At 46.8% G+C, this 15581-nt stretch overlaps 1 protein-coding gene across 1 annotated transcript in view; it reads left to right on the top strand.

Annotated features, from left to right (window-relative positions):
* The first annotated feature begins 9002 nt into the window (after positions 1–9002).
* Positions 9003–15581, top strand: part of FAM20A (FAM20A golgi associated secretory pathway pseudokinase) — a 377577-nt gene continuing 370998 nt past the window's right edge. Inside the window, exon 1 of the mRNA XM_086930966.1 lies at positions 9003–11216. Within this exon, the coding sequence (XP_086787092.1) occupies positions 10687–11216 (530 nt within the window). The 5' untranslated portion in view covers positions 9003–10686. The remainder of the gene's footprint in view (positions 11217–15581) is intronic.

Genomic DNA, 15581 nt, shown 5'->3' with positions numbered 1-15581 from the left:
CCTAAACATCACAGAGGATTTATACACTTGTCTATGAAAAAGTATATATATAAAATGATTTTCCCTTAACATACAACCTACTCAAGTGTTTCATGGGCCTTTCAAACATAGAGAAATATTTTAGATTATTTATGTCATTTGTACTGTCTTATACCATACATATTAATTAGTTTGTGATTTTAACAATCTTTTTATATGAGGATTTTAGACATATTACTTGTATTCATTTATTTTAGCCTTTTATAAAAACAACCATTTTAAGGTGTTTATAGGTCTATATATGAATTATGAATATTTTTATGTCTTCTAATCACTGGGCTACTTTTTGGTAAATTGTACATATGGTTTTACATGAATAATATTTTATCTTCTCTAGTACTGTACACATCGCTAATGTTACTACTGGTAGAACGACAAGCGCTTGGATTGTATCATGTATTTTACAGAGATTATATTTTTATACCCACTGTGCAATATCGTCTCTACCAGAGGTGACCCTGTCCTCAGAAACTTGGCAGCTATCTAGTTATTTTTGCACCAGCACTTTATAGTACTCTCCATGACCTTCAAGTTTACACTTATTATATGGCAATGTACGAACATGTGGGGCTCCATATGGGTACTTGTTTAAATAATATGGTTCTTATGATGAAAGTACTATACAGGTATTATTGCAAGATTTCGAACATCTAAAAATATCGCACTTTAACCGACAATTAATTTTAATTGTTTTTGTCCTATTTCACGAATATTTCTTTGGTTAAACTCACTTTTAAATCACCATCACCTAATGTTTATCCCAACATGTTTTGTTTATGTCTACAGCCGGTCATTTAAATTTACAATGCTTAAATATGTCTCACTAAATTATAGTTTGCAAATGCATTAGCAGATATCAAAACAATAATGTGAGTAGTTCTTAGGGATCCAACTCTTCTATTTCTATTGCATTTGTAGTTTGACTTGCATTGGTAGACTGTATTTAAACGTGTGTCAGGTGATCACCTGTGTCATGTGATCAAGCGCTCTGTGAAGCGCGAAACGCGTCGTGATGACTATGGGAACACCACTTGCTGAATAAATCACCATCTTTGCACTGAACTTTGGGTTTGAGTCCGTTTTTGCAGCTGATCGAAAGCTCTGCGCTACATCGGATTATTCCTGGAATATATATATATATATATATATATATATATATATATATATATATATATATATTCCGCTCCGTGGGGTTGTCCAAGTAGCGGGTAGCACCAGAGCCTGCGTGCGCCTTCCCCAAGGCGTTAGTTGGTATGGGCAGTTGCGGGTTTGAAATAGGCCCGACGCGTTTCGGAAATTTATTTTCCTCATCAGGGGCCAGCAGTAAAGTGCACGACGTCTACCATCTCCCTGTATGAAAACACGCATTGTGCTTATGGGAGATGTAGTCCATATATCCTGGATGGATGCACTTTCAAATTACTGCTCGTTCCAAAGGCTCTAACATGAGCCCCCAAACATCACTCCTGTCCTCATCCATCGCGCAGCTCCACATACGAGACTCCTTGGATAGAGGGTCTCGTGGCCCCCGTTTCTTCGGGGTGGTGCTACCCAGCGGCATGGATGAGGACAGGAGTGATGCTTGTTCACGGCGTCTACACACACACATTTTTTTTCCGTGATTTAAACATGTTTGAAAGCGGACCCATTACATCATTTCCTGTTGTGTCTTTAACCCGCCCCTTAGGCTTATGGGACATGTAGTTTTTTGGGGGGGTAAATTCTTTCCTCCAAGCTCTTTCATGTTTTTGCATAGTTTTTTTAGTAAGCGGAGCTCATGGTTGAACCAGGGGGATCGCGGCTTACCCCTACCGATCTGGACTGGGGTCTTGGGAAGGGTTAAATCGAGGGAATTTTCAATCCAAGCAGAGAACTTGGTGTCTGCTGCGTGGGTGAGGGAGTCATTAGGTGGCTTAGAGCGTTCCATGAAGTGCCTCCATTCCTCTGTATCCAGTTTTGACCAACGACGTTCGAGACAGGAGGAGGGTAGTTTTGGCCGGTATGGAACTGGCAAGTGCCAACTAAAGCAGATTAAAAAATGGTCTGTCCAAGGTAAGGGTATCGGGTTTTGAATTTTCAAATTGGGAATGTTCGAGAATAGGGGGACTAAAAGATGACCCTTTTTATGAGTGGGTTCGTCACTTAGAAGGTGGAGTTGGTAGGCTGCGAGATCAAGTTGTAATTCTGAAGCTCCTTTATCATTGGGGTTGTCGAAATGAAGGTTTAAGTCACCCAAGATAATGAAGTTGGAAGAAGTGCTGGCTAATGCCAGAGCGGCTTCCAGAAGAGAGCTTGAAAAGCGACCTCGGGGGCCCGGTGGTCTATATACCAGGAAGCGAAATTTGGATTGAGAACAGAGCATTTTCACAATCGAAAATGGGGCTGTCGGTGATGCGACAGGAGAGGTGGTCTTGATATATCAAGGCAATTCCACCTCCCTTCCCTGCTGGTCTGTCAAGGCGCTGTATCGAATAACCCAGGGGCAAGGCTTGCGCAATATCTGGGTTGCAATCAGCTGTTAGCCATGTCTCTGTGAGAAACAAGACCTCCAGGTGGTTGTCTTGTAACAGCATATTTATTTCTGGAGCGTGTTTGGGCAGCGAACAGCAGTTTAGTAGGGCCATGTTGACTGGGGCCCATTTGGGAAGATGGTGCTCGGGTCCCTGAAGTTGGAAGGGACATGATGGGCAATGTGGGGGCGAATTCAACAGTGTGAATGTATGGGAGCAGCTCAGCTGGGGGGTCTGTCTAAGTCGGACAAGAGCCTCCCTTACGTATACAGCTGAATGTGCGGCACTGTTGGGAATAGTGCTGGGTCCTGGGCCCTATCTGGAGAGACCGGGCGCAGATGGGCTTGCCTCTGGCGCGCATCCGGCACTTCATCTGCGCGCCCGCTGCGTGTCCGAAAGGGGTGTTGCATTTTATAGGTTGGGTTGAGTGGGCTGACGAGAAACTAGCAGGCCGACCTCCCTCACCCAAAATGGCGCCCGCGGTAAAATCTCGCGTCCAGAAGCCCTAAATCGGCAACCTGGATGAGCTTGTCCCAAGAATAGGAGCAGTAAGTAGGATTAAAATTAGAGATTGTTTTTTAAAAAATTACGTTTTTAGGAACAGGTGGTGCAAACACATAAATGTAGTTCTTTATGGCAGCACAAAGGACAGTAAAGATAAAAATGTAAGCCTAAGTCCCCGGCTTTCCGCCTCAGGGACTACTACCTTAGTCGACGGTCGTGGCAATCTGGGTGCTTTTGTAGGTTGGGTTGAGTGGGCTGGCGAAAGACTAGCACGCCGACCTCCCTCACCCAAAATGGCACCCGCTGTAAAATCTCGCGTCCAGGAGCCCTAAATCAGCGACCTGGATGAGCTTGTCCCACCAAGAATAGGAGCAGTAAGTAATATTAAAATTAGAGATCGTTTTTTAAAAAATTTAGTTTTTAGGAACAGGTGGTGCAAACACATAAATGTAGTTCTTTATTGCAGCACAAAGGACAGTAAAGATAAAAATGTAAGCCTAAGTCCCCGGCAGTCAATTTCACACCTCGTGAAAATTTCATACAGATTTTTCTATGTCAACACTGTATACAAATCATATTGCCATAAATGAGCATAGTTCATTGACATTTCTAAAAAATCTTAGAAACAGAGTGCTCAGAGGTCCACAATTATATTCAGCCCTAATGGGCAAATCATGTTATTGTAGGCAAGTTTTTAAACAGGCAGGAGAAAGCTCATATCTATACAGACACATGGAGAGGACATCTCCCTGCAGTTTGGTGCACAATGGTATTCTAACTTCAACCTTTATGTCTATTGATCATTTCAGGTTCTTATTCACAGATGCTGCCATTATCCATAGCATGAGTATGACACAAGAAAAAATGATGGGAATGACAAAATCTATTTGAATGGTCATTCTAAATGGACCCACAGTTCCTCATTATTATTCAAACCCTGTGGTGCCATAGTGTCGAGCTCAATGATATACTTTGACTCCAGTGATCTTAACTTCCTGACCTTATACCCCCTAACTCATTCTTCATGATTTGGTCAAGACAGTAGAATGTCAACAAATCACGGTTACTGTTATGAGTGCTTTCAAAATGGGGAGCCACAGGGTATGTATTGTCTTTCTTGGCTATCTCACGCATGTGCTCTAATACCCGTTTTTTAATTGGGTGAATGGTACTGCCTATATAGCTTTTCTGACAGGGACATTCCAAACAATATATTGTAAATTCAAAACTACAATTTAAAAGGCGGTTGATACTTCTGATGGTCTGAGACTTTTTCCCCATGCACTTCATAAGTATTCCTTTTGCGATGGAACCTGCAAGCTTTGCATTTTAAGCAAGGGAAGAACCCTGTGATTGGCTCTTTTTTCATCAGTGCAGTAGACTGATAGTGGCTGGACACCAGATGATCTTTTATGGATTATGATCTTCTGTACGCGATCAAGGGTTGAACAGAAAGTACATTTCTCAAGATATTATCAGTTTTCAGAATGTGCCAGTTCTTTCTGAACATTTGGACAATTTTAGAGGATTTTGCATTATAGCGTGTGATCATAGGCACTGGTTCTACTTGACTAGTAAGCTCTCCTCCCTTCTTAGATTTAGGAACCAATAATTCTAGTCTAGTTGCTTCTTCTGCCTTTTTCTCTGCCATACGGAGAACATTATTGGAATAGCTCATAGCTCCAAAGCGATAAAGAGCTTCATTCTTTGCTATATTGTAGTCCTCATCTGTGGCACAATTGCATTTCATACGCAAAAGCTCCCAATAGGGGATATTATTAATCATGCTCCTAGGATGAAAGATTTTAGCATGTAACACTGCATTTCCGGCCGTTGGTTTTCGGTAAAGCAGTGTCAGACTGCTAGTGTCATCAATATAGACTTCTAAATTAAGGTAAAAGACCTGGGTATCATTGGTATATCCACTAAACACTAGATTACAATCATTGGAGTTCAAGAATGTTATATATTCCTCAGCCGAGGAACATGACCCCTTCCACACGATGAATACATCATCAATGTAACTGGCCCATAATGCGACCATATCCAGTCATTTTTCAGGCACCCCCCGCCAGGCCACGTGCTTCTCCCACCAGACTACGAAAAGATTTGCATAGCTGGGGGCGAAGCACATGCCCATGGTGGTACCTCGTTGTAGCCTATACAGCTGCCATGCAAAGATAAAAAAACTATTTTCTAAGCAAAATGTAAGCATGTCATCAGCAGTGCATTGCAGGGGGGCGAGTTATAGTTAGCTGGACTAACTATAAAGGCTGAATTTCTCTGGTTTTGTACGAGTGAAATGTCCAACTAACTATAACCTCCCTGAAACCTATGGGTTTTTCAGTGAATATATACATACATATATATATTACTTACAATGTATGTTATGCCAATATCTATTTGTCATACCAGGAATTTATGTGTAGGGTATTAAGTGTCATCCTTTGTAGCGATTGCTCAATGACAATACGTTGCAACAAAGATGTATATGTAAATATATACAATTCATAGGATATTTCATATGAACATACATGAATGTAAACGTTAATAGACAAGTGTCTTAATGAATATAATTTCAGTAAAATGAAGAACATATATATATATATATATATATATATGTGTATTCCAGCTCTGAGGTACCCAACGTACAAAGGAGCACCCGGACCTCAGCTGCACACAAGAAGCCTTGAATGGTAAGCACGCCTCCAGCACAATGATATCCTTTAACTGTTCAAACTGCCCTGGTTGCCTGACGCGTTTCGAAGTGTCCCCACTTCTCTTCAGAGGCTTTGGCAGTTATGAAGGAGCGCTTGAGGCACCACACCCCTTCTTGCTTAGATGCACGCCCTAGATGGGACTTATGGGACTTGTAGTGCCTCACGTCGCGCTAATGTTCAGTTGGTAACTTTTCAAGCCCACAGATGGGCCTCGCTGTGTGGAATGCGTGCCCTGAAAGAACTGGGGGCCATGCGTCTTGACTACAGGCCGAGAACATGGGACAGCAGCGTATTGATTCTGCACGAATTCCACACAGCGAGGCCCATCTGTGGGCTTGAAAAGTTACCAACTGAACATTAGCGCGACGTGAGGAACTACAAGTCCCATAAGTCCCATCTAGGGCGTGCATCTAAGCAAGAAGGGGTGTGGTGCCTCAAGCGCTCCTTCATAACTGCCAAAGCCTCTAAAGAGAAGTGGGGACACTTCGAAACGCGTCAGGCATCCAGGGCAGTTTAAACAGTCAAAGGATATCGTTGTGCTGGAGGCGTGCTTACCATTCAAGGCTCCTTGTGTGCAGCTGAGGTCCGGGTGCTCCTTTGTACTTTGGGTACTTTGGAGCTGGATTATATATATGTATATATATATATATATATATAAATGCATATATAGCTGCATATATATATATACACACATATATATATGTGTGTGTAATTTTTTTTGTAGTGTAGTCATTGTGTTGCTATGTGAGTGTGCTGCACAAACGCTTTACACGTTGCCTCTGATGTAATGCCAGCCTGCTCTGAGCCAAGCTTCCACAGAGTGAGCACAGGTTATCTTTGGTGTGTAACTGACTTGCCCTAACTAGAGTGGTAGGTTCGGCCTGGCATAGGTCCATACCCTAGTCAACCAGCAAACGAAATGCTAACTCTAAAGGGTGCTGCTAAGTTTACCACTCAACTTGCGGTCAGCATATCATCAGATTGCATTACATAATGGCTCCAATGTGTTCACATCTTTTGTAACGAAAATATTATAGAGATCATATGTATATAATGCATGTTATTTGGATTAGCATCACAGTCAGCCATGTTCACTTTTCGTGTGTGAACAGGAACCAGCAGCAGTACTGGAGCTGCAGCGTCTGTTTCGGAATCGACGGTTCACACACGAACGGTGTCTCACAACATAAGGACACCATACTGAGAGCAAGCTGCTGAATACACGCAGTGTCGACTTTCACTCTGTTTTAACCTGACAGCCGGGACGGAAGTACAACTGGCGGAGAGCGTAGAGGTCTCACAACAATAGCTGAGATACCACTGCCCATTTGGAGCCCTGACGAAGTCGTGGGTGTACCACCCTGACGAAACATGTGTTGGCTGGGCGTTGCAAATAAACTCTGAACTGGAGATTACATCAATCAAGACCATCTCAACTTTATTGACTCTTTGCTATATTGTGCATGATTTACCTGTCAATACTGTACAGTGAGATAAATGACGTGTGCACAGACCCCATGTTGACTTATTACAATGGCGGTCGGAAGACTGTCATCACAGCGGGATTGGGACCGGCCGCCAAGTAGTTGGCAGTCCCACCCGCCATATTAGGATACAACCACCATGTAGACAGTTGAAAACATGCCTTTTTCTATTGTGACTTGTGCTGCGGCCAGGAAAAAGGGCTGCAGCACAAGTCGCAGTAGAAAAAGGGATGTTTTTAAACATCCATGCACTATGTGCCAGGCACCATGTGGTGTCTGTCACACAGTGCATGGATGTTTGGGGAGCCACTACATGTGCCCCCCTGGCCACGTTACGGAGGCCAATAGGGGACAAGGGGCCCAGCTAGTGGGCCCCAAAGTCCCTTTCTGCAGCATTTCCATAGGTGGGACCACGATGAAAAGGTTGTGGTAAATGGGCATCGTAATCCCTACAGTGGTGCCTGCGCAGGCACCGCCTTCACTGTAGGGATTACTTTCCGACCGCAGCCCCATGGGCTCTTTGAGCCTGTCGGAGGCGGAAGTCTTTCCCCCCCGCCCTTTGCGGTCTGACTGCGGGTATTGTAATCTGGTAGTTGGACCGCTGCCCTAGATGTCGGGCGAAGGTCACAGATTGCCTGTCGGTGGTGTTCCACCCAACATTGTAATGAGGGCCTCAGAGTTTGGAAGAAACTGAAAATCTTCAGTTTCTTGAACAATCTCTAAATACAAATCACATATTGCAGCTGAATGTTCTCCACCCACAGTGTTATTATTTGGAGGAAATTTCAGCAGTAGGAGCTGCTCCATATTTAGAGATTCCTCCAGAAATTGGAGGATGTTCCTTTAACTCCAACTCTCATTGAGGACCTGTATAGTGTGGTGCAGGAAATTCCACAGGGGGATGCCGCTCCGGATAGAAAAGTGAGGATTTCCCATGACCACCTGACTCGAAATTAAGATCTGTATCCGCTTGCGAGCTTCTAATAGGAAGAGGATCTTAAGGGGGCGCGCTTGTTGGCCTCTGTGTGGGACTGAAGAAGTCCTGGGTCAAAAGGGGTTAACACAAGAAACACAGCTGCTCGCCCAAGCAGTGCAGCTCTGTTTCCATCCCAGAGAGAAGCCGGCTGGAGCGGCTCATTGCAGCCTCGGTGCAGGGGGAGCGGGCTGCAGCACAGCTGGAGCCGGCCCGGCACGCTCATGCCTGACTCACTGGCACCGCCCGGGCACCCGAGGGACAGCTGGGGTTCGGCCTTAGAGGAGACTGGGGGCCAGGGGGCTGATGCCTTGAGGGGCTGGTGTCCGAAGGAGACTAGAGTGATGAAAAGTGAGGCATGATTCTGAAATTCTAGAGAGGCGTTAGACTGGGGTGGGCGGCGAGGGCTAGGGTTGGAAGTCTGGGAGAAGCTTAGATGCAGTTCAGGGTGTGGTCTGAATATCTGGTAATTAGCTGAGGCTCTTGGGGTAAGAGAGGAGGATTTGCAGGATGTTGGCCCGACATTATATAGGCGCTGTGTTGAGGTGAAAGGCGTGTGGGCGCTGTCGTGGGGGCAGGGAATGGTGAGGAGCAGGTGAGAGAGATTGGAGGTTTGTGTTCCTCAGAGTCAGACCCTGCTGATGGAGCTGGATGTCATCACAGGTGTGATCCGTCACAGCCAATGAGGACGCCTCCTCGCGAGCCAGCTGTTTCCTAACTGCTGCTGTCTGCTGCTTCCCTTAAATGAGGCTGCCCGCGCGGGTCTGGAGATAACAGCGTCCGTCTCTGGCTCCGGAGTGGAGCTGTGACCCGGAGAGCGCCGCGCTCGCGTGACGGGGGCGGAGGCTGCAGAGAGGCAGCGGCATCACCTGGAGCGCGAGAGCGGGACCCTGCAACGCGCATGAACCGCGGGGCTAGCGAGCTGTGCTCTGTGCTCATGTCGAACATCTGTCTGTAGGATCGACACGTGCAGCATTCAGAGTCCTTCAGGATTTAAATCCCGTACAGCTCACCCCGTATTCAACAGAGTCCGGCTGTCAGGCCATGCTGCGACACTCCTGCGGGCTTGACACACCGTGAAGCAGCACCCTGCATTCAGCACAGACCCCGGCGAGGCTGGAATACCGGACTTCAGGACCCCGGCACAGCACTGACTACTGAAGGAAAGCACAGTGTAAAAGCACACTGGATTACCCTGGAAACAAGACAAACTGACTGCTCGAGTAGAGCTCACCACCCCACAGCAACAACCTGGGAACATCACATTCCCCAGCAGGGCTGACACGCCGCGCAGCAGCAACCTGTACACACACCTGGGCCCTACAGTCTGGGATATCCCCCTGCAGAACAAGCACCCGTGCAATGCACAGACTTCGGCAGGAGTGGCAGACATCACAGCATCTCCGTTGACAAGGTGAATACCCCGGGGGCTACCAGACTACAGAGGACCCTTGATACAAACTCTGATCTCTTTACGGGTACGGCAGAGTCCCGCCAGATTAACAGAGAGTGTAATGGCACACTGGGCACTACAACGGACTGCCCACTGAAAGGCAGACTCTCAGAGCAGCGGCACCCAGTCCATGGGGCAGCGGCGGACACTCAGGCGCACTCTCCAAAGAAAGACTGACACAGAACAGCAGCACACTCCTGGTGCAAGACTGGCATAGGGCAGCAGTGTCCGGGACATTGAGAAGGGCTGTCCCAGCAAAGGCTGGCACAGAGCAGCACCACACAGACCTCTGCTACTCCAGGTGCAAGACTGGCATAGGGCAGCAGTGTCCGGGACATTGAGAAGGGCTGTCCCAGCAAAGACTGACACAGAACAGCAGCACACAGACCACTGCTACTCCTGGTGCAAGACTGGCATAGGACAGCAGTGTCCGGGACATTGAGAAGGGCTGTCCCAGCAAAGGCTGACACAGAGCAGCAGCACACAGACGTCTGCTACTCCAGGTGCAAGACTGGCATAGGGCAGCAGTGTCCGGGACATTGAGAAGGGCTGTCCCAGCAAAGACTGACACAGAACAGCAGCACACAGACCACTGCTACTCCTGGTGCAAGACTGGCATAGGACAGCAGTGTCCGGGACATTGAGAAGGGCTGTCCCAGCAAAGGCTGACACAGAGCAGCAGCACACAGACGTCTGCTACTCCAGGTGCAAGACTGGCATAGGGCAGCAGCACCCAGTCCACTGCTAGACCAGGTGCAAGGCGGCCAAAGGGCAGTGGTGTCGTGGGTCACTAAGAAAGACTCTCCTGTGAAAGGCTGACACAGCGCGCAGGCACCGGGGGTCCTGCTCGCACCTCTTGACAGTAAGTTGACAAACAGAGCAGCAGCACCCGAGACAATCGGCACAACTCCTCCCGTGCAGGGTGGACCAGAGAGCGGCGACACCCATCACATGCTGCGCTGACCGAGCAGCAGCACCGCGGGCTCCCCTCCCTCTCAGCCGCATGTGGGTCTTCAGGCGGGACCGGCTGCTCATCCTGCTGCTGCTCTCCGCCCTGCTCCTGGCGGATTTCTCCCTGCACCTCTGGCCGAAGCTTCGCGGCCGGCTCTTCGGGGAGCCAGGGGGGCCGTGCACCTGTACCGGGCTCCCAGCGGGGACGCGGGGCAATGCCTCCTTCCCGGAGCGGGCCGGCTATGGAAACCACTCCTGGGGAGGCCCGGGGACTGGCGCCCAGCAAGGTGTGCAGCAGGAGGTCCGAGGTGAGGCGGCAGGGACCGGGAACGGAATGCACCAAGAGCCTCGAGAGGAGGGAGCAGGGGCCGGGGAGAGGCTGCACCTGGAGCCCGGTGACAGCAGCGCCGGAGCGGGGCAAGGCACGCAGCACCCCCCAGCGGCTCTCCGCTCCCGGCTGCGCAGGCTGCTCCAGCACCCGCTCTACACAGGCCCCGCACCGGCACTGGGGCCCGGGGACTACCTGCTGTCCGGACCGGAGGCCGCACGCAGCTACCGGAGGAAGGTGTCCCGCTGGAACAGGTAACTGGGAAACCCGGGGCCCGAAGCGGGAAGACAGACCCGTGAACGGGCGGGGGATTTACTAAAGCGAACGAAACCCGACCCTTGCCCCCATCCCCACACACACCTCACAAGGGGCGACAGGTGACTCGGCCCCGAAAATGGGTGATGTCACCAGTCAATGAATGGGCATTAACCAGGGACATAAACTTAGTAGCCGGTGATGAGACAACAAACGTTCCAGGCAAATATTGCCACAGGCATGACTAAGCCATGGGAAACGGAAATGAAAACTATAGCACTGGGGCAGATAAGTGTTGACAAAAATGGCCAAATAATGATTACTTGCTAGATCGGATCAGTCTGTAGACCATTTAGAGACTCGTTTGGATGGGTGTTTACTGCCCCAGTGCTCGCCACCTCTGGCCGACCCTCGCCCAGGGGTCATAGACACATCATGGCAACAGGACCCCCCCACTGCACAACATAGCATGCATCCCGCCAATAACACACTAGACACCAGTGTTAGATTGAGAAGAAACTGCTGCAGGTTTATTACATACAACGTTATGTAATCATAGTGGGTTATCTTACGGGCGATCCAAGGGCAGGCCGCATTCTCGCCACCTGCCGCCTGGAGTGAATGTTGAGGTGTGTTCTGTATAGATGGCTGGCCCGCGAGGGTCTTAGAAATCCAATAAAAGTTGGCGCTGGGAGTTTATCTGCCCTGGAACAGGTCGTTCCAAAGCCTGGGGACATAGATTGGGCAGGATCGAATTTGTGTGTTTTATTCTGGCGTGAGGAAAGGCCTTTTGATTTTAGTAAAATCAAAAGTATAATATAGTTTAATATGCTTACTTCCAGGGGCTTTCAGAAAGCCTCTTCATCCTTGGTCTGTTGTTGTATCAGCCACATTTTACTTCCACCCACTTCTACATACATTTCCGGGCGATAGGTCAGCCATTGGCTAACTTCACTGTGAGGGATGGCATTCTGCCTTTTAACAAATAGTATATCTGCACAAAGTATTTTCCAATTATAGCCAGAGACAGTAATGGCTATGCCAAATGAACTGGCAAGAAATAACTGAAAAGATCTGTCACACGTTGCTGTACAATTCAGAGGACTTTAATATAGTCTATAACTGCAGAGCCCAAATATCTATAAACTCTGATTGCTTCTTTATATCTCACAAATACTCTCAGATATGGTTTGATAATAAAAATCCCCATCCCAACATATCTCTCTCACCAACCATGCCAACTCAGGACCACAGCTATACACAAAATCTCAGATTGGACAAACTAGTGCAGTAACGCGCTAAACATATTTACCATATGAAAAACAATAAAGGGACATGCAGAGCTGTTCAAAGCTTCCCGCATACTGAGAACCATAACTCTGTGCATCTGTCTCTCACACTTCATCATCCAACACACTGCTTTGTGTTGAGTCCATTAACACAATAACTGCACCTCGATGGTCATCACACACAACATGAAAACACTTCCGAAATAAAACAAAGACAGTCTCCTTCCAGCCACCCTCCCTACAGGTGCAGAGAACTACTCACCAAATGAACAGGCATGGAATTACAGAAGAGATCTGTCAAACCTCGCTTGCCAATTTGAAGTACTTTAATAGAATCCACCACTGCTGGTCCCTAGTATCGATAAAATATGACCGCTACTTTACATCTCACAACGACACTCAGATATGGGATAATAATAAAAATGCCCAAGTCAACAAATCATTGGTGGTCATCACGTACAACATGGAAACACTTCCCACATAAGATCAAAACAAAGACAATATTCTTCAGACCACTCACATTACAGAATGTAGTTTGCTACTGAAGTAGACAAGTGCTTCAGCGCCACACATATGGGTAGTAAGCGCTATATAAATGTTGCAATACAATACAATAAAAAGTGTGTCTTTAAAGGCTAAAACATATCTAAATTTTCAATTTTTTAAAAATGTTGGACAGCCCAACAGCTCTAACAACAATGTGTTGTAAAAACTATAGCAAAGCAAAAACCAATATTAACAAAGCCAAAAAGGCTGGCAGCCAATACCAGACCTTCTGATATTTCCATTGCATGTCAATTGTTATTGTCAGCTCTTGAGTTGAAGCCTGACCCTGCCATGGAGGTCCTATTAAGTTTATGATTTTGCATTTCAGGATGCCCTGCACCCAAATATGGCCCAAGCCTTTTGAGACCATCAAGAAAAGCAGTAATGTCTGGAGACTTTGATAATTTTGGGGGCATTCTACACGTTTTACTGGATTTTCTTTTTTAATATCATCTGCAAACCCAATGCTATGGGCTCAGTCTTTTGAATGATGGAGCAGGATTTAGCGAGCAAAATGGCTCAGCGAGCTAAGCACATCTTACTGACATCTGGAATGTCTCACATTTAAATCCAGATAGATTTAGAGTGTCCTTCAGAGTGCAATAAGTGTTTTACTGTGAAACTGGATAATATTGACACCTGCCAATTTCATCACCTAGAAAAGGCACACTACAGCTTGCAGGGGTACACAATGAAGGTAACTTAAGGCTGGAGTGATCTGGGTGTACCTACAAGGCCATTTCACAAGCTGCACACTTTAAGACATCTAGAGCTCTTTAAGAATAAATAACAATAGACATTTGTTCTAATGGGCAAACAAAGAGGATACAGCCTAGGATTTTACCATTTCTGTTTCTATGGGGAATCTAAAATTATAGGTGCTATTTAGAGTGTGACTGATTGGTTACTCCATCACAGAAGTCTATCGGCCCTATTACAAGCGCATTTTATCTTATGACATTTGTAATAAAGTGGATGGGATATCCATCACAATTGTGATGCAGTAGCCCATCCTGCAAGATACTATGCTACAGCTGTGCAAAAAGTACTTCTTTTAACTCAGATCTTGCCCAATAATGAATTGCATGGTGCCACCATATAAGTGCTTTTCAGGGTTTTGAACAATATTGAATAGCACAGCAAACAGCTTCTCGCAGTAAGTATCCACGCACTGCCACCTAATTTATTATAGCAGCCACTTATAGACTATTCCATCAAATATTCTATGCTTTGACAAAGTTTCACACTTTACCACTCTGGATGTGTGCTGTAAGGTGCAGCATGCATGCAAAGGTTTGGAGAAAATAGATTTTTTTTCCATCTTTACCTCAGCAAGGAGGCATACTTTTTTTACGCCAATCCCATTCTACCAAATTTAGTAAATAAGAATTAGCATCAAACTTCATAGGTGAGTGCATGGGAAAGTCCATTTACCACCCATGCCTCCTTGACGTAAAGTAGCTCCTAGTGAAACTTTATGTCACGTTAGGGCTACTGTCCAAAGCAATTCAGGATTTGTGCTGGACTGTAAGCCCCAAAACTACACTTTGCACCAGGTTTGCATCACTTTTGTGATGCAAATTAGGCACTAAGGGGCCGATTCCGATCGGGAAAATGCCCTTTGAATAGCCATACGGAGCTTTTTTCCATACAATTCGTATGGCGAACCGTACCTATGACCTAGTATGATGTGTACCCAAAGCAGTTCTCCGTATGAATCGTACCGAAGACCGTACAACTCACTGATCTGTGCGAATCGCATTCGGAACGCGCAGTACGCAATGTCCGTATGGATCAAAGCTGTATTTTCGGACCCAGTAAGTACGAATCGTATCGACAACACTCCGTACGACTCTTTTCCTACAGGAGCTTAATACATCAGTAAAAGCAGATTTTGCCTCGAAATGTGTACGACACGGACCCCCCTGGGTATGGTGCGTACACCCCATGATAACAGGGGTACGGTGCATCGGGGTACGGTGGGTACACCCCTGGATTTCAGGGGTACGGTGCGTATGTCCCCGTCTGTACACCCCATGAATGTTGGCGTACGGTGCGTAGGGGTACGGTTCGTGCCCCCCCAAGGCCGTAGGTGTACGGTGTGTACACCCCATGCGTACACCCCTTGCGTTTAGGCGTACGGGGCATATGTGAATGTGTGGCTCTCCGTATGAATTGCCTATAAGCGATGTGTTCCATACGAATCGCATATTCATTACCCGGTCCGGATCGTCCTTGGAGGGTCGTACGGCATGTTTACGAATCGTATGGTTCACTGTGAGAGTCTAATTCGTACGGATTAGCCTTGTTTTTCGTACGGTTCGCACAGATTCGGACGTATTTCTATCCTACGGATCGTACTACGCTATTCGGATGGATTTGTATGAATCATACGGAAACAGCTTCGAATACGAATCGTCGTACAGATTTGTTTTCCGAATTGGAATCAGCCCCTTTGTGTTTTTAGCTCCCTGGGGCATATTTGTCCTCAGCAACAGAGTCTCTGAACAGAAAGATCTCCCCAAACAC

The sequence above is a fragment of the Lissotriton vulgaris genome, chromosome 7, assembly GCF_964263255.1.
Source record: "Lissotriton vulgaris chromosome 7, aLisVul1.2, whole genome shotgun sequence".
NCBI classification, from domain to species: Eukaryota; Metazoa; Chordata; class Amphibia; order Caudata; family Salamandridae; genus Lissotriton; species Lissotriton vulgaris.
The sequence above is the reverse complement of the archived record's forward strand: the minus strand, read 5'-3'. Positions and strand labels throughout refer to the sequence as shown.